The sequence below is a fragment of the Bubalus kerabau genome, chromosome 7 (assembly GCF_029407905.1).
Source record: "Bubalus kerabau isolate K-KA32 ecotype Philippines breed swamp buffalo chromosome 7, PCC_UOA_SB_1v2, whole genome shotgun sequence".
NCBI lineage: Eukaryota > Metazoa > Chordata > Mammalia > Artiodactyla > Bovidae > Bubalus > Bubalus kerabau.
The window spans coordinates 20,153,492-20,173,296 of NC_073630.1; the positions used below are offsets into that span (position 1 = coordinate 20,153,492).

At 34.0% G+C, this 19,805-nt stretch overlaps 1 protein-coding gene across 9 annotated transcripts in view; it reads left to right on the forward strand.

The window, feature by feature from the left end:
* Window positions 1-19,805, forward strand: part of RAP1GDS1 (Rap1 GTPase-GDP dissociation stimulator 1) — a 151,028-nt gene that overhangs the window by 79,865 nt on the left and 51,358 nt on the right. For all 9 annotated transcript variants that reach the window (XR_008716777.1, XM_055587757.1, XM_055587758.1 and 6 more), the window contains one exon: window positions 531-656. Coding sequence is in view for 8 of the 9 variants with exons in the window: in XM_055587757.1 (XP_055443732.1) it covers window positions 531-656 (126 nt within the window). In the remaining variant the exon portion in view is untranslated. The remainder of the gene's footprint in view (window positions 1-530; window positions 657-19,805) is intronic.

Genomic DNA, 19,805 nt, shown 5'->3' on the forward strand with positions numbered 1-19,805 from the left:
GATAACAGATTTAAGATGAATTTGGGGCAAAGAAAAAATAAGCAGAAGAGAAAGTGTCCATGAATATTTCTTCCTTTTTAGAATTGTACTCTTAAAGTATCTATTAATAATAATAACAAAAATATATTTCTGAAACTAGGTGCTATTTTGGGTCTACAGTGCTAATAAGTGAAGTTGTAAAAGCAAGTAAAAACTTGAGATCTTATTCTCCTCCTCCTCTTTCTCCTCTTATAACATGCAGTTAAGAAAACAGTGATAAATTAGGATAATGAAAGTTAATAAAAAATTGTTTTGGTTTATGGTAGAGGCTATCAGCAAGACAAATATGATCCCATTCATTTTTGTATACTTATTTCATGAAATATTTAGAAGGGTTGTAATAGTACTTTTGGACAGCGGTGTACTCTTCAAATAGCAAGCCATTGTAAACATTTTAGTAGTATTAATAGTACGTAAATATTTAATTAAGGAAAGTTGTCTATGTAATTGTGAATGTTTATTTTTTAATTAACCATATCTCTTATTTTCAGAATTTATGCGAATTCCATGTGTGGATGCTGGATTGATTTCACCACTGGTGCAGCTGCTAAATAGCAAAGACCAGGAAGTGCTGCTTCAAACGGGCAGGGCTCTAGGAAACATATGTTATGATAGCCGTAAGTGCTGACGTAACAGTGGTACACTTACAAACTTTTGTTTAAGAGTCATGACTTTTGTAATAATTCCGCGTTGAGTGTTAGCACTATCTCTTCTAGCCGAAGACATTAACGTGGGGGCAGTATGACTTAGTTCTGCTTATGAAACTGAATTGATGGAAATTTGGGCCATAGTATTCTAAACTAAGACTTATCCGACATGAATTCTTTTTTTGTGTGTGTGATTTCACAAATGATATTTTCAGAAGAAAGTAAGTAAATTTCTAAGTTTTGGAGCTTTTAATTTTAGGGAAAAAATATCTTTTCACTTAGGCTTTATGAACTACCATCTCTGGATGAGAATGCTTCGGAACATGTTTTTTAATTTCTAAGTCTATCCAAATACATTTTAATTCCTGCAATTCGTAAAGCCATTCATAAAAACCATTATCTTTCAAGAGCTAGATTGGTTTATTGCATCTTGCATTGACTCCATTCCTATTTGTCATAATGTCATTGTCATCCTCACCACTTTATACAATATTACTGTTCCTACTAGGCAAAGAGAAAGCAAGAACTTGGGTATGAGTATAGATACTGCAAAATTTTTACATTTTCCACCTTTTCTTCCCATATATATGCAAACGAAATACAGAAGAAAAATTTTGAGTATAGTCAATTTAATTAGACTTATCCTGATTTTCCTTTGATTTCTATTTTCTGAAACAAAAACACATTTTTAAACACTTTTAGCATTTCCTAAGAATTTATTTAATTCAATAAAGTCACAAACATATTTATTTATGATAAAAGAAAGATACAAAAAAAAGATTGAAACCATAGGTTTCAGTTGTAACTTCTCTGTAGCAGTAGTGATAAGGCTAGTCTCATTTATTTTTTTCTTACTTTTTCTGAAATATCATGTTATAGCTGAGGACATAGATATCTTTTATTATGAATTTTAATTGGAGAATTTGAGTCCCCAATATTGCTTATAGATTGACCTTACTTTGCCTTTATTCCAGTTCTTACTTATCCTAGGGTATTAGCTTTGTTTACAGAATCTATGTTTATGACTTTATGCTTTCACATTTAGAGTTTTTATTAAACACCATAGTTTATAATACTACCTTTCAACAATGAATCTGTATTTTATATGATTAATTTTAACAATATGCATTTAATAGACCACTGCAGAATAATAGGTAAAGATTGATTGCAGCTATTTGGAGCACAATCATTATTCTTTTTATTCTTCTGTGTTTGTTACTAGATTTTAAGGCTATCAAGTATTCTTTAATCTTTGTTCAGTTTAGATAGTCTTGAATTATGCATTGCTTGAACATCATAGGAATTAATCTGTTTTGAGTACTCTTGTTCTAGAGTTTTACTTAACATTGGCACAATGGAAGAAATACCCATAGTGATCTATTGTCTCATCTTGCTATGATTTTTATGGGCACAGAGTAATTTTATTTTCTGTGTACTCTAAAGAACCTTGAAGTTAGGGTAATAAATGTCTAGTTAATAAGATTATCATTTTTGATGAAACTGAAGTCCATTATAATTCTGTTTGTCATATCCGTTTACTCTGTTCTTACAAGGTATGCTGTCTATAAAGTCTGTGGCTATGCTTTAGGCTATAAAGTTAATTTTTTTGTTTCATTTATTTGTGAATATAACCACTTTATTTGCATTTAATTCAATGAAAATTATAGCTGAATAGAAAATTAAGCATAGTGAATACAGACTAATTTTTATAGTTTTAGATCTTCTTTAAGGAAAATGAAGTTAGTAGTCTTAAAATGAATAAATACAAAAAGTTATTTCTTTACAGTTTATCACTGTAAATCATGTGGTAAAATGTGTTCACTGTGCCATGCTATCTTAAGCATATAACTTCCATAATACTATAAGCTTTCTTATCCTTTTATTTGAAATTAAATCTCTGTAAACTTATCAGTGGTTCTCCAGAATAGTTGTAGGAAGAGAAGGGCCCTTTAATTATGAGAATGATAACAAAGTCTAGAAATGTGATGCTATGTGGTTGATTTTTTAATTTAATTAAAATCCAATGACATTTTATGACAATTGGGAGTTTGAAAGAACTAAGAAATTAGATTTATCTTTTTAAAGAGTATTGAATAACTTCTATTTTAATGAATTAATTAACCTTCTTCCTTCTTAATAATGTAATACTTCATTCCTAAAAGGAGAATAGACAACTATAAATGACAGCCTTGTATAGTAAAGGAATGTTCTTCTTACAAATAACATGTGATTTAAAATTTACATGTGTATTTTATCAAACTTAGCCATAGGACTGGTCAGTTTATTCTTGTTTTACAAGTGTATTCCAAATGAATAATCTTTTAATGTGGGTTTATTTAGAATTTTATTGGGCCTACAATACATATTAAACTCAATGTATAAATAAAGTAACATAGGAAATTCAGTATTAGAGATAAAAGCTTAAGCAATGTGTGCATATTTATAGATTTTTATTTGATAGTTAAAACATAAGGCATTTGCTAGCATATTTCAGTTAAAAGTTTTTTCTTTTTTAAAGAAGAGCTCTAACTGTAAAAAGAATTACACTTACCACAAAATTCATGGCCATCTTTTGAAAAAAGTAGGTCAGATTTCAGTTTTACCAGTTTTGACAGTGCCCATTTTAGGAGCTCTTCCTAATGGAAGGAAACTGTCTTATATAATGCTAACATCAGGTAATAGACTTATAGATCTGCTAAATGGGACAGAGTGAGGCTTTGTTGCTGATGAACTTTTTGAATCCCAGTCTGTCTCTTGAATCCCAGTCTCTCTCTTGGATGTAGAGATGAAAGAGTCACTGAGTGGGAACATTTTTCATTTAAAATGCTTAGTCTTTTTCTTGTGCTTCTAGAGAACTGCCAAGGCATTTATGGATTTCTCTTTCCAAGTATACAAACAGACTTCTGATATAAGCAACATTTTTAAAAATTCTTTTACCTGTAACTTTGCCAAAAGTACTCTTTTTATAAGAAGTTTAACACCTTTTAGATCAAAGAAGAGAAAAAAATTATATTTTAATTTGGAAAGAAGTCAGCAAAGCTTTGATGGAATACGCTAGGGGGTGTGATTTTAAATAAAGAAAAGTAATCTTGAATCTCAGAAATTCATACCTTTGGCTTATTTAATTACACATTTCTCTCAAAAGTGTTACGGAAAAAAATGAGCTCTTTCTTCTTAACTGGCCATCTTTGTGGTATTTCCTTCTTGTAATGATTAGTTTTGTGTATATATCTTTGTATGTTTAAAATTGTTCATACAGTATTGAAGAGCTTCATGTTGAATTCCCACTCAGTGTTTATAATTTGCAGGGATAAATTAGAGACTAGAGGCTCAGCTTTCTGTTTGTAGATTTTACTGCTTGAGGTCAGTAAATAATTGATACTGGAAATACTGGTTAAAAAAGTTATTTAGTATAGGCTAAAAGAATATGATTGCATGAAATTAAATATTTGCACCCTTTGTATACCAGAGAAAGAATAATATGCAATTCAAATTATGCGTGCATACGTGCATACTCAGTTGTGTCCACCTCTTTGCAACCCTATGGACTGTAGCCCACCAGGTTCCTCTGTCCATGGGATTTTCCAGGCACTAATGCTGGAGTGTGTTGCCATTTCCCAGAGGATCTTCTCAACCCAGGAACCGAACCCACATCTCCTATATGTCTTGCATATAATATATATTAAAATTAAATAAATATACCTCTTTATAGAAATAAAATTAATGCTTGTGATTATATAATTAGTCCTATTATTAGAAATGTGCACAGTTAAGAAGCTTGTATCATATGCTATCTTATTTGATGTAAAGAAACTTAAATTCTTGCTCACTGAACATGTACCAAACTGAGGTGGTAATCTGGAGAAGGAAATGGCAACCCACGGGGAAATCCCATGAGCAGAGGAGCCTGGCAGGAGTTCATGGGGTCGCAAAGAGTTGGACACTACTGAAGCAACTTAGTTGCAGCAGCAGAAGTGGTAATCAGGCTTGCTGAAGCTAGTATTTATGAAGTGAACTAAATATAGTTTATTTCAATGACTTCAAGAAGTATAAAAAGGAAAGGGTGCCCAAGTATTCAATACATGTGTGGACCTATTTGTATGTTAGTGATTCTAACTATACTATACTATTTCTGTATAAGGAATAAAGAAAAATTCTGTTATTCTAACTGAAAATGCTGAAAAATAGCAGTAACTCTGTAATATTTTATAATGTAAATTGGTTAGATAAGAATAATACAAACATGCTTTGAAATGTCTAAATAGTTAGGGTATATTTACAGCAGTTATAGTCAACATGGAACTAATATTTATGTCTTGCATTTAAAATAAATTTTTATTTCACTGATATAAATTAGGTTAAATATTTGATTATTTTATTAAAGTGTTGCAGGTCTATATGTTTGTCCTACTTTTTTTTTTTGGTATTCAGTTTTAGAGTAGAATTATCAAACAACAAGTTTTAAAATAAGACTTTTCAGCTTTTATCAATTATGTTATATTTTTAATGAATTTATTATCAAAGTGCATCATGTATTTAAGAAGAAATAACTGTAGGCAGCTGTTAGTTTTAAAGAGACAGTGGTTATGGCTATTATCACATGAAAATCCTCCATTGTAAAGATGTCCTAAATATATAGTAGTTAGAGATAGATAATGTTTTGTTATACTATCATAAGCTCTATAAAAGGTTCATGCCATTAAAGAGTTTTAAATATGGTGGAGAAAATAAATTGCATAAAGGAATAAACTTGTGGACAGTTACAGAGTACACACTAAATATGTGGTTTTTTATCAGAATGAAGATCAGTGGATGAATGGAGTAGTGATTGGAGCCTTTTTTTAGAAATTAAGCAAATAGTGCATTGTTTATAAAATATAGTTTATTTTTAAGTTAATAAGATTATAAAAAAGTAAAATTTTAATATGCTCTCTGGAAGGGAAATATTACAGATTGATAAGATTTCCAGATGTACCATTTACTAAGTTGTCATTTGATCTTTCTGAATTTTAGTTTCCTCATTGGAAAAGTGGGCTGTTGAATGGATTAAATGAGATTTACATATAGATGTACAATATAAATTATGAACTGCTGTGCAAAGGGAATATGTAGCATTTGCATATAGTCATTTGTCTTGTTCAGTTTGGGCTGCTATAACAAAATACCATTGACTGAGTGGCTTAAACAACCAGTGTTTATTTCTCAGTTTTGGAGGCTGGGAAATCTACACAGGACCAAGGCAGCAGTAGATTCAGTATCTGGTGAAGACACTCCTGGTTTGCCGATAGCCTTTTTTTCACTGTATCTTCACAGAGAAAGGAGAGAGAGAGAAAGCAAACTCTCCTGTCTCTTCATGCAGGCCTTACCTGAATGACCTAATTACCTCCTAATATCATTTCAGGGGTTGGAATATCAGTTATATGAATTTTAGGGGGACTCAAACATTCATTCAATAACATTATTTCTAAAAAGTATGCTGTGACATATGTACACTAATGTACATAGGATATTTAAAATAAAGATAAAAAGAACAGAAGCTGCATAAAGACAGGCAAAGATAAATCTAGTAAGAATCAGGGATAATATGCTTACTATAAGGAGCACTAATTTAATTTGAGCTTCTCATTTGCCAAGGGGAAAAACTTGATATACTATATAATTTTTTAGCTGTGCTAAAGAGAAATTTTGTAGGTCTTCAAACAGAAAACTGTTGAGACAAATGCAAGAAGAGATTTATCATCAGAATATCATTAGCTCCCTAGATGATTCTGTACACATTCCTCTTAAAATACGCAGATAGCACCTTCAATAACAGTTCTACAAAAGTTGCTTAAATAGTTTCCATGTGATTATTTCTTGGACCAAATCTTTAATAGAATCTAATAAATAATATGGAGTACTTTAGCAAAGGTAGTTCTGTTTGGACAGTATAGCCCAAATGTGTTGTTTTTTGGTAGTTGAACTTTATTCAAGCATACAACTTAAAATTTTCAAGAAGTTTTGACTTAAATATATTTCCTAGCTTATTTTAAACCAGAATACATTTCTACTTTGGATTCATTATACCTATTCAGTTTCTGTGTTTTGTGTAATGTATCAAAGTTCTATTTTCTGAGACCAAAAAATACACTTAATCTGTGATTTTTAAGCCTGTTATCAATTTGATAAAATTTGATTTAAGTGATAGTTACTACTTAAGAATGCCACATTAATGGTGGTTTCATGAATGTGATAAAATTGCTTTAAACCATATGTGCCTACACACAACACAAATGCATATAAAAACTGATGAAATCTAAATAAGGTCTGTAGATTGTCAGTTTCCTGGTTGGTATATTGTATTAGAGTTGTATAAATGTTATCGAAGACAAGCTGGATGGAGGGTACATGGGACATGTCTACTAATTTTTTTTTGGTAGCTTTCTGTGAGTCTCTATTTCAAAATTAAAACTTTAAAAACACCACATTTCTGAGAGATACACATAATCTCTTCTTTGGGAAATGACCTTGTTTCTTTCAGCCCTACTTGAGGGAATGGGAAGAAAAAATGTACATAATTATGAACTTAAATACATATACACAGACATGTAAAAGTTTAAAGTATGATCTGCAACAATAATTGTGTTTTTACTAGTTTTGTGTAGTTAAAGTGGAGGGAAAAATTGCCTCTAATTTTTCTCCCTCCAAATTTGACTTTGAGGAAGAAAATAAAAAATTGACAGCCCCAGAATAAAATTTAGGGAGCGACAATTCATACTTTTGGAACCTTGATCAGAGCAGATAATCTAGAGGTTCTTCTTTCTATGCATCCTCCAGGGATAAGTTAGATATTAGCATTCCTAAGTCTCAGGAGAATTTCTATGTTGGACCAGAAGCCTCAGGTGAGATCTCTGGTCAGGATCAGCCTGTAAGTAATATATAATTTACCTTTGTTCTAGAAAAGCCAATGCAAATAATGTGAGAGGGAAAATAGTTTTGCTGATACTCATTTCTGTTTAATTGTTCAAGAGTGTCTCCTATGTTTAAAGACATTATAGTGCATTCAAGGTAATGAATCATGTATATCAGTAAGTAAAAACAGGATCCAGTGATGGTGCTGTAAGAGGATATACACAATAGAGGTCTAGGAGGGAACTCATTTGTATTGGGGCTCTTCCAGTGGTGTTAGTAGAGGAGGAAGCAGTTAATATGCATAGTATTTGGACATGTGGAGAAAGGATTCAGATTTTTCAGGAGCACAGAAAAGCATTTGAAAAGGTAGATAATAGAGTAGAGAGATATATCTGGAACCCATGTACAGTGGGGAGCCATGGAAGTATTTGAACAAAAAAGTTGTGTTCAAATTGATCGCATAGAAAGTTAATTTGAAAAAGATGTATCTTATATGGGCAGTTGTTCTTAACAGAAAGGATGCATCTGAAACACTTAGGGAACTTTTTCAAAATATGTCTTCTTGGCCACACCCTAGAATCAGTAAATCAGAGTCTTTGAGACTATAATCTAACCTATCATTGATATTCCTGCAAATATTCCTTAGATGATTCTCATGCACGTTTGTACTTAAAAACCACTGAACAGTAGACTAGATGAAAAATAACCAGTTGAAAGGTTATTGTTCTTTTCAAGCTTAAAGAGTAAATGAAAGAGAGAATAGAAAGAGAAGGATGCGTGTGTGTGTGTATAAGAATCCGAGAAAGTATCAGGTAAGAAGGAGTCAATGAGTCCCAAATTCAGATCTGAAAAACACCAACAGAAGCAGATCTCAACCAGGTGGATATGTTTCAAGACGGGTTGAATTTGAAGTGGTGTTATCATCTTCTGGTGACAGAGCTTTGAAATTCACTCACGTAAAAGTGATGGTTGACCTATGGGAATAGAAGAACTGTTTAAAGGTGAGCATGAGGTAAACAGCCCGAATTAGAGTGTAGATGAAATGAAGGAGCTTGTGAGGAAGCACTGAAAGATTTGACGAAAACAAATTTCATGTCATGGGTTCCCAGGAGTCGAGTAGTAAGCTCTGTCAAGCACTTCCAAGAAAAAAAATGTAGCTCAATTTTGATGATTTAATTAACAGACATTCATGTTTTTAAAAACATCTCTAAGTTGAATCTTCCAGAGAAAGAAATAGAATTTCAAGGGCTATGGTGAGCAATGAGGAAATGAAACAAAGATATTAAGTTCCTAGAAATTGAGAAAAGAAAAGACAGTAATGCTCTGTGGGAAGGGCAGCCTTGTGAGAGTAATTAAAGCAGTGAAAACAGGAACTTATTTGTTGGGCTAGGACCCAATGTACAAGGACAGAGTAAATTTCCTAGAGTGGATGATTGTTGGAGAAACATAGATAAAGAAGAAATGAAATCTTTGGTGTTAGAATGGGAAAGGACTTTCTGCCTTAGAGAAAAAGGACCAGATAGGTGAAACTATTAAAAACAAAAAAAATGTTTACAGTAGTACAGAGGGCAGTCGAAATGTCTTTCTGGCATGGCCTTCATCTTCCCAGTAAAGTTAGAAGTCAAAGCTCATTATTAAATAAAAGTTACTGGCAAAGTGATGGTAAGAAACTTTGGTGTGGGGGAAGAGTTGAGAATTGGAACTGTGAGGAATGTTTTAAATAGTCATAAGGATATGATTTTTAACTAAGCAAATGGTAGTGAAGGTTTCCCTAGAGATCTTGATTTTGCATCCATTTATTGATGTGTGTTTTGCACTTAAAATGTGTGTAGGCTATGGAGCTGTCTTATACTGGAATGTGTGAACAGGAAAGAGCCACTAAAAATAGCTTGCAATTGGCATTTTCAGTTCCAGAGAAGGATTCTGTGGAACTCCTATGGAATCCTGTGGAATCCAGTTTGTATTGGAAAGGGAAGAGAAGTCAGATGGCAGAGAGATCAAGAAAGCATTATAGTAGGCCAGATGTGATGTGGTAAATACAGGAGCAGAAAGAATGAAATTAAATTACAAAGTACAGTTGGATTATCATTAATTTGGTTGGTTCTTATAAAGTATCCACGAGGTAAGCAGTGTTAAATATTTAATAACCCTTCAGTTTATGGACTTCCCTGGTGTCTCAGTGGTAAAGAATCCACCTGCAGTGCAGGAGCTGCAGGGCACACGGGTTTGATCCCTGGATCAGGAAGATCCCCTGGAAGAGGTCATGGCAACCCACTCCAGTATTCTTCTCAGGAAAATCCCATGGACAGAGGAGTCTGGCGGGCTGCAGTTCATAGGGTTGCAAAAGAGGACACGACTGAAGAACCTAACACAGAGTTTATACTTTGAGGAATTATGATTTTTACATTTTTGTGCTTGGTATTACGTCCAAATACATTTTGTTTATTAAAATGGTATTTAAAAATCTAAGAGTCTATGAATTTTTACCGTAATCAAACTTACAGGGCAAAGAACATGTTAAATATGCTGCTTTTTTCCAATGCTTGATTGGTTTCCAAGTACTATGTTATAAAAAAGTAAATGCCTTGTTGAAGAGATAGAGTAGTAGTTCTCAGGTAGTTGGCATCAGTTTTATAGATAGGCAGGTAAGTGGAGGCAACATGTGAGGGAGTCTTGCACGTGGCAAAAGTATTAAATGATTTTTTTTTTTAGCTCAATAAGAAGTCATTTGTGGTTGCCAAATTTTTTAAAAAAGCATTTTTTTTTGTCCCTTGGATACCAGATTCTCTCCTTGCCTCTAAGTCAAAACCTAAATGGCCTTTGGAATTTGACTTGGCTGATTAACAAGTCTTTAAAAGAGTAGGAAAATTCTAAATATGATGCAAAAGGAACATTTTTGGTTTTTCTTGTTGTTGCTGTTTAGATCTGTTTTTTCCCCTTACCTTTACTACTCTGAGTTCACTTATTAAAGGTCAAGTCTATATATAGAAACATTAAACATAAAATCTCTAGTCTACTTTTACCACCATGTCAATATGTATTATCCTCTGCTCTTAATTGTATTCTGTTTTAATCTTTCTATTTTTCTTCTTTGTAACCAAGCTAAAGTACTGAAAACTTTCTCTGTTTTTAATCAAACCTAGCTTTGCTGCAAGTTGGGAGTATTTCCCTTGATTGGGAAGCAATAATAAAAGATAAGTACTTTTTAAAGGTGAACAGTTCATATTCTTCTTGATGAGTGGAATAATGTACCTTTTGAGAAAATGTACTGTTATCAAATCACGTTAAATTCTAAATTTTAACTACATTTACATGTGCACACACATACACAGAGTTGTATGTATATATAGTCTAGTGTAGTTTTTTAACTATGAAATAACTTGATACAAAAGCCTCTCATTTAAAATAATTGGAATAAAATTTAATTTTGATCTTGAGCAGTTAAACTAAAAAATTGGAGCAATATATTATTTACCTTGTTACCTGAATGCTGTTCAGAAGAGACTTAAGGTAAATTTATTAAATGATTGAGTTTAATTAATAATTTATAATATATAGATATTCAGTCTTTTGCTGATAATGTAGAAATATAAAGCTATAGTAAATAGAGTACTTCATTGATTTCTTTAGCAAATACAGTGTGATTTGCAGATGCTCTACTATTATCTAAAGGCTTTTTTAAAAAATTAGAGTTGTCAAGAATTTTGACTGACATGAAAAATCTCTTGGTCTGTAGAAATTAATACTAATAACAGTGGGCACACCAAAGCTGTCCATCAAATGTCTCACTGTGACCTAATTTTAAGCTGCGTCTATGGAATTAGTGTTTTCCTTTCCTGATCATATGCTATAAATGTAAATATATAAATCTATTTGAAATTATCCTACGTTAAATAAAGGCAGTGTTTAAATCTGAATATAGTACTCTGCCACAGAATTGCAAGCTTTATGTTTCCTTTTGATTTATGGGTATTTATTGGTCATGATGTTTGTTTCTTCATGACTTACTTTTTAATTTCACTGACATAATATTTATAGTTTTTGCTTTTATATCTAATCTTTCATGCATTTTACCTGCACCTGGAGGGTGAATAATTGTTTTTTGGGGATTTCAGCAAAGATGTTGATGAATTTAAAGTTTTCATTAGAATGCTTAAAACATATTTGTGTCTAAGGTACATAATAGAAATTGGGGAAAATGTAAACATCAGAAGTTAATTTTCTTCCTTGGTAGATTTCATAAGTGTCTTTTGATCTTGAAAAACAATGTAAGGGTGTCTATTTACCAGTATTCTGCTCCAGGAAAATAAAATATCACTAGGTGTTGGAGAAGACTCTTGAGAGTCCCTTGGACTGCAAGGAGATCCAACTAATCCAATCTAAAGGAGATCAGCCCTGGGATTTCTTTGGAAAAGAATGATGCTAAAGCTGAAACTCCAGTACTTTGGCTACCTCATGCGAAGAGTTGACTCATTGGAAAAGACTCTGATGCTGGGAGGGATTGGGGGCAGGAGGAGAAGGGGACAACAGAGGATGAGATGGCTGGATGGCATCACCGACTCGATGGACGTGAGTCTGAGTGAACTCCGGGAGATGGTGATGGACAGGGAGGCCTGGCGTGCTGCGATTCTTGGGGTCGCAAAGAGTCAGATGCAACTGAACTGAACTGAGGCAAAAGTAAAAGGCAGTATATTTAAGAAGCATACAGAAAACCCTGTATAGTTATGCATATCATAGCCAATATGTCTGACTTAAAAAATAATGATACAACTCATTAATTTACATCATGACTATCAACTTTTTGGAAGATGTTGGGAATCGGAAAATAGGAGCAAGAACTCCTTTGTGGATCTTGCAAAGGAGGAGATAGATAATAAACGAGTAAATACTACAAAAAGAAGGTATTTACAATGATCATTGGTATCAAGAAAATAAATAAGAAGATATAATGGAGAGTATCTGGAGATGAAGTTCTCATGTTATTTGAGCTGAAGTCTGAAAAACGAGAAGAAGCCATTTAAAGAGAAGGGGAAGAGTGTTCCCTGGAGAAGTATAGCAATTACAAACCCCTGAGTGAGGAAAGAACTTGGTGTGGTCAAACCACGTGAAAGAGAGCAAAGTATTATGAACTGTGGTGAATAGGGAGAGTGTTGTTTAATAAAGTGGAACAAAAAAATAAGACCTAGATTACAGAGAGCTTTGCGGGTCTTTTGAGAGTAATGAGAAAATATCCAAGGGAATCTGATGCAGATTTTAAAAACATCACTCTTGGAGCTGCATGAAAAGTGGGTTGAGAAGAATGGAAGACTTAAAAAAGGGAGCGTGGAGACCAATTATAAGACTTGTAGTAGTCCAGGCAAGAGATAATGGTGACTTGAATTAGGGTTGTAGTAGTGAAGCTGAGAGGCATCAGATGAATTTGAGAAGTATTTAGAGTGGTGGATGAATCAGGAATAAGGGTAAGGGAGAAATGATCTGGGGCTTGAGCAACTGGCCAGAGAGTAGGGCACTTTACTGGTATGGAAAGAATGAGTCTATTTTGTTACATTTTTCTGAATTTTATTATTGCTGTTTGTTTTTGTTTTGTTGGTAGCAGTAATAAGTCTAAGATTCTTAATAGAGATATGCAAGAGGAAATGGCAGTTGAGCAGCTTCCGTATCTTTATATTCTTATACACTTTGAGGATAAACATACAAAAAGTTTAAACTCTCATGTTTAGCAAAATATTCAGATGTTACTTGGATAGAATATGTAGATTGAAGGAACCATGATAAATTAGAAAATTTAAGGGAATAAACCTGCTTAGAATTTATAATTTTTTTTAAATAGAAGGGACTTTGGAAGTCATCTAATCCATCTCCTCTAAATTTTACAGATAAGGAAACTGAGGCCTCGGAGTTCACATGACTTTTGAGGATCAACGGCTAACTGGGTGATAGTGTTGATCTAAAATTATGTCTCTGGTTTATTTTCTCAAAGTAATGTAATTGAAGGAATTACCACTTTCATAAATACCTAAATATTTCATGAAACAATTTTATGCTTCAATATTAATAGTTCAGCCCTTAGATTCCAGATATAGGAATTTTTTGTACGAATTTTGCTAAAAGCTAATCTTAAATGAATATTTTGTTTAATCTAAGTCAAAAGTAAACTTTATCTAATTTGAAAGAAGTCAGCAATCAATGCAAAGAAATAGAGGAAAACAACAGGATGGGAAAGACTAGAGATCTCTTCAAGAAAATTAGAGATACCAAGGGAACATTTCATGGAAAGATGGGCTCGATAAAGGACAGAAATGGTATGGACCTAACAGAAGCAGAAGACAATAGAAGAGGTGGAAAGAATACACAGAAGAACTGTACAAAAAAGATCTTCACGACCCAGATAATCACGATGGTGTGATCACTGACCTAGAGCCAGACATCCTGGAATGTGAGGTCAAGTGGTCCTTAAAAAGCATCACTATGAACAAATCTAGTGGAGGTGAAGGAATTCCAGTTGAGCTATTTCAAATCCTGAAAGATGATGCTGTGAAAGTGCTGCACTCAATATGCCAGCAAATTTGGAACTCAGCAGTGGCCACAGAACTGGGAAGGTCAGTTTTCATTCCAGTCCCAAAGAAAGGCAATGCCAAAGAATGCTCAAACTACCACACAATTGCACTCATCTCATACGCTAGTAAAGTAATGCTCAAAATTCTCCAAGCCAGGCGTCCACAATACATGAACCGTGAATTCCAGATGTTCAAGCTGGTTTTAGAAAAGGCAGAGGAACCAGAGATCAAATTGCCAACATCCGCTGGATCATGGAAAAAGCAAGAGAGTTCCAGAAAAACATCTATTTCTGCTTTATTGACTATGCCAAAGCCTTTGACTGTGTAGATCACAATCAACTGTGGAAAATTCTGAAAGAGATGGGAATACCAGACCACCTGACCTGCCTCTTGAGAAACCTATATGTAGGTCAGGAAGCAACAGTTAGAACTGGACGTGGAACAACAGACTGGTTCCAAATAGGAAAAGGAGTACATCAAGGCTGTATATTGTCACCCTGCTCATTTAACTTATATGCAGAGCACATCATGAGAAACGCTGGGCTGGAGGAAGCACAAGCTGGAATCAAGATTGCCGGGAGAAATATCAATCACCTCAGATATGCAGATGACACCACCATTATGGCAGAAGGTGAAGAGGAACTAAATAGCCTCTTGATGAAAGTGAGAGAGGAGAGTGAAAAAGTTGGCTTAAAGCTCAACATGCAGAAAACTAAGATCATGGCATCCGGTCCCATCACTTCACGAGAAATAGATGGGGAAACAGTGTTGGACTTTATCTTTTGGGGCTCCAAAATCACTGCAGACGGTGACTGCAGCCATGAAATTAAAAGACTGTTACTCCTTGGAAGGGAAGTTATGACCAACCTAGATAGCATATTCAAAAGCAGAGACATTACTTTGCCAACAAAGGTCCGTCTAGTCAAGGCTATGGTTTTTCCAGCAGTCATGTATGGATGTGAGAGTTGGACTGTGAAGAAAGCTGAGTGCCAAAGAACTGATGCTTTTGAACTATGGTGTTGGAGAAGACTCTTGAGAGTCCCTTGGACTGCAAGGAGATCCAACCAGTCCATTCTGAAGGAGATCAGCCCTGGGATTTCTTTGGAAGGAATGATGCTCAAGCTGAAACTCCAGTACTTTGGCCACCTCATGCAAAGAGTTGACTCATTGGAAAAGACTCTGATGTTGGGAGAGATTGGGGGCAGGAAGAAAAGGGGACGACAGAGGATGAGATGGCTGGATGGCATCACTGACTCGATGGACATGAGTCTGAGTGAACTCCAGGAGATGGTGATGGACCGGGAGGCCTGGCGTGTTGCAATTCATGGGGTCGCAAAGAGTCGGACACAACTGAGCTACTGAACTGAACTACTCCTTGGAAGGAAAGTTATGACCAACCTAGATAGCATATTCAAAAGCAGAGACATTACTTTGCCAACAGAGGTCCATCTAGTCAAGGCTATGGTTTTTCCAGTGGTCATATATAGATGTGGGAGTTGGACTGTGAAGAAAGCTGAGCTCTGAAGAATTGATGCTTTTGAACTGTGGTATTGGAGAAGACTCTTGAGAGTCTTCTATTTTATTAAGTCTATATTATTAAGTAATTAAAATCCTATAGTATATAATTGCTTGAGAAATATTATTGTTAGTAATCTGAAAATTAATTTCTGTGAGATGTGTAAAATCTGAGTATATAGTATAGGCTTACTTAATGCCAAGTAATGTCAAATTATTCCTTTTTTTAAGATGAGACTTGAATATTTTACACTGTTTATGTAGATCAGTGTGTTAGTTTCTTGGGAATACTATAACAAAGTACCACAAACGTGGTTTCGAACAACAGGAGTTTGTTTTACAGTTGTAGAGGCTGTAACTTCAAAATCAAGATGTCAGGCAGGACCATGCTCCCTTTTAACCTGTAGGCAGAGACTTTTTTTTTCTTTTTTTCTTTTTGCCTCTTTCTAGCTTCTGGTGGCATCTGGAGTTCTTGGCTTGTGGGCCAAACTCCAGTCTCTGCTTCTGTCATCACATGCTCTTCACAAATGTCTTTTCCATTTGTGTTTTCATATCTTCTCATGGCATTCTCCTGTCTGCATCTCTCTCTTCTTATAAGAATAACAGTCATATTGGATTAAGGACCCACAGAAATGTGACCTCATCTTAACTGTCTGCAATGACCCTATTTCTCAATAAGGTCTGAGGTACTAGGGGTTAGGACTTGAAAATACATTTTTGCAAGACAGAATTGACCCATGCTGCTGCTGCCGCTGCTAAGTCACATCAGTCGTGTCTGACTCTGTGTGACCCCATAGACAGCGGCCCACCAGGCTCCCGTCCCTGGGATTCTCCAGACAAGCATACTGGAGTGGGTTGCCATTTCCTTCTCCAGTGCAGGAAAGTGAAAAGTGAAAGTGAAGTCGCTCAGTCATGTCCGACTCTTAGCGACCCCATGGACTGCAGCCCACCAGGCTCCTCCGTCCATGGGATTTTCCAGGCAAGAGTACTGGAGTGGGGTGCCATTGCCTTCTCCGAATTGACCCATAAAGAGCAGAAATAATATCTGTATTTCAAAGACGTACTCTTTTATCAGTAGCATTATCTCAGATAAAGATATTAAACTAATGAATCTAAAAGACAGTCTAAGAATATACTCATGAATAAATCTGTGTGTCATAAATTTGTTTTTTATAGGAAGAAACTTGGCATTTGATTACTTTTCAATTCAGGTAAATTTAAAGATAGCACCTGACTTTTTAAAATCATATTTTAATGAAAATATTTACAAACTCTATCATATTTACTCCTTATTTTTAGCATTATTCATACAGAATTCTGGCAGACTTTAGAAATTCAGTCTTTTTTTTTAACTCAGCTGTGAAATAGTTTGGAGATTTTGAGTAATACTTTTCATTTAGTCATCTAAAACATCTGAATTTCATAACACATGTGGCTGATATTCACTGAAAATGAATGGGCACTTTTTGGCCTCTTTGAAGCTTAAAATCTAGGATTCTAATCTCAGTTATAGTTTGTTATTAACTAAAAAAGGCTCAGAATTTGTGCCCCTGCATTTAAAATGAGTCTGATTTATGTTGTTTGTTTTAAAATCCTTGTTCACTATATTTTATACACGTTCAGATTGTCTTGTAACAAAGTATTTGTTCATAGAGGCTTAAAGGTGGCATAATAGTAGAGTCTGAAGGAAAAAACATGAGAAACATGATTAAAATAAATGTTACTGTGATGTCTTTGTCTTTTCCAAACCAATGCTAGTAAAGACTTGTGTTATAATTGTTTTGACTTTAAGCATCTATTCTGAATCACCTCTCTGTTCACTAAGTAAAAGCACGTCAAAAATTATGACTGTTATTTCTAGACAGTATAATTTTTCAGAGCTCAGCTTTCTAGCTTAGTTTATATAAAGGATTTATTTGCCATAAATCTTTATAGTCTCTAGTGGTATTTATTTGAGAACATTAAAATAAGTACCTAAATTACTAATATAATTATTAATAATTGGAAAGCTAAAATAGATAAATTTAAAACAATAAAAAAAACATACACAGCATATACTGAGTACTTCCTGTTTGCACAACATGGACACTGTAGAAATAGAAGTAGAAATTGAAATGAATAAGAGAATGTCAAAGCTAAAAAGAAGTTTGACCATCTTCTCCTCCATTCCAGATTAGGAAACTGACTTCAGTAGAGGTTAAGAAGCTTTCTTATGGGCAAAGTTAACAAAATCCTTAACTTAAAGACCTGATTATAGTTATTTTAAAAGTCATTACCTCAGTGATACTACAGGCTTTTAAATATTAAAAACTTCTGCCTTGCCTTTGTTAAAATAACCTTAACATTTCAAATTTTAGGTCACAAAAATGCTCATTTCTATGCCAACAACCAGGAGTAGTCCCAAGAATTTCATCGTTAAATGTTCTTTGCATTTAGATCCTCAGTTTATTACATGTCTACAGCTTTATTTATTTGAAGAAGAAAGTGACTTTCTGTTGAAAATACATCTTCTTTGCCCTTAATTAGCTGTGCTGCTGCTGCTAAGTCGCTTCAGTCGTGTCCGACTGTGCGACCCCATAGACGGCAGCCCACCAGGCTCCCTTGTCCCTGGGATTCTCCATGCAAGAGTACTGGAGTGGGTTGCCATGAACTTTAATTACAGTATGAGATTCTGAAAGTGATTGGGAAAAGAAGCATATTATCCTTGGTCTAATAGTGCAGAAGGTGAAAGTGTGAGAAAGATTGTATCTGTTGTGTTCTCTTTTCTCTCTGTAAAAGTAAAGAAGCACGTTTTCTGTCAAGAATGCAGAAGTTGGAAAAGGAAGGGATTTCCTTAAAATTTTCAAAAATTATGAAGCCCTGCTATATAAGTTGTGTGTGTATTTCTGCCACAGGAAATGATATGTATTGTTTCATTTTCTATTATGATTCAGCAACAGTTATAAAGATATGATCTTAGTTTCAGTTCTTTTATTAGATTTCATTTACTAATTTCATAGCAGTAATTCTTTTATGAGGCATTTCTTCTACTGATCCTTTTGTATGCTTCTATAGCTGCACAGTTCAGTATGGCAGCCACTATCCAGGTTTGACTCCTGAGCTATTGAAATGTGGCTAGTCTGAACAGACATGTAACTGTAGTGTAAAATATAAAATACACTTGGCTTTCAAAGATTTATTGCAAAGATTTATTACTAAGACAAGAATGTAAAATATTTCACTAGCAATTTTATTGTGTATTGCAGTGGTCATATTTTAGAGATTTTGGATTGAGTAAAACATATCGCTAAAACTAATTTTTCACTTTTTATGTTTTTAATATGGCTACTTGTAAATTTAAATTATATATTTGGTTCACATTTGTGGCTCTCATTTTTATTGTATGCACTGTTCTAGAGTCTATCATATTTTATATAAGGAAGTCAGATTTAGAAAGACATATTCTTTCTTTCATCTCTTTCTAATTCTGTGTCAAGGTTTGCAAAAGTAGTTTAAAGTGATATCTATGTTCTGATAGTTAAATGATACCTCTTCTGTGTGATATACACATAGCAGAAGGTATGTTTGACCATTTGACCATTGATTGTAATGTTTAAGTATATTGGTGTGTTGTTGAATGGAGAGAATAAGGAAAAATGAAATGCAAATTACTAAGAATTGAAAAAGGAAATATGCTTATGTACTATAGAAAATGCCAGTAAAAAGACCCTAGTACTAGTGTTTAGCAATTACGTATTGTAATCTAGAGTTAAGCTGTACTGCAGATGGTTGTCTTTGATAGTAATTGACTTTGAAACCACTGAGAGAAAGAAACATTTAGTGGTTTCCAAACTGAGAAAAAAATTCCAATCAAATTTTAGTTCCAGTTTTTCTCCTCTTACACAGAGTTGTCATTTGTGAAAGAGAAGGCAAAAAATTTCACGTCGGTCATAAACTCTTAGGACCCAGAGAAGTTCTTTAAATTCCTATAAGATACCAATGAGAATAATCTTTTTTTCTTCTAAAAAGTGATTGCCTCTCTTCCCCATCCCACCCCCATTTCCATGTTTATTTGTTTTGTTTTGCTTTCCAAGAAGACACTTAATGCCCTACTTTGGTTTATTTTCTGCTTACTAAATAAGGAATAACTCTGTTATGTTTTGTATTTGAAATTTTA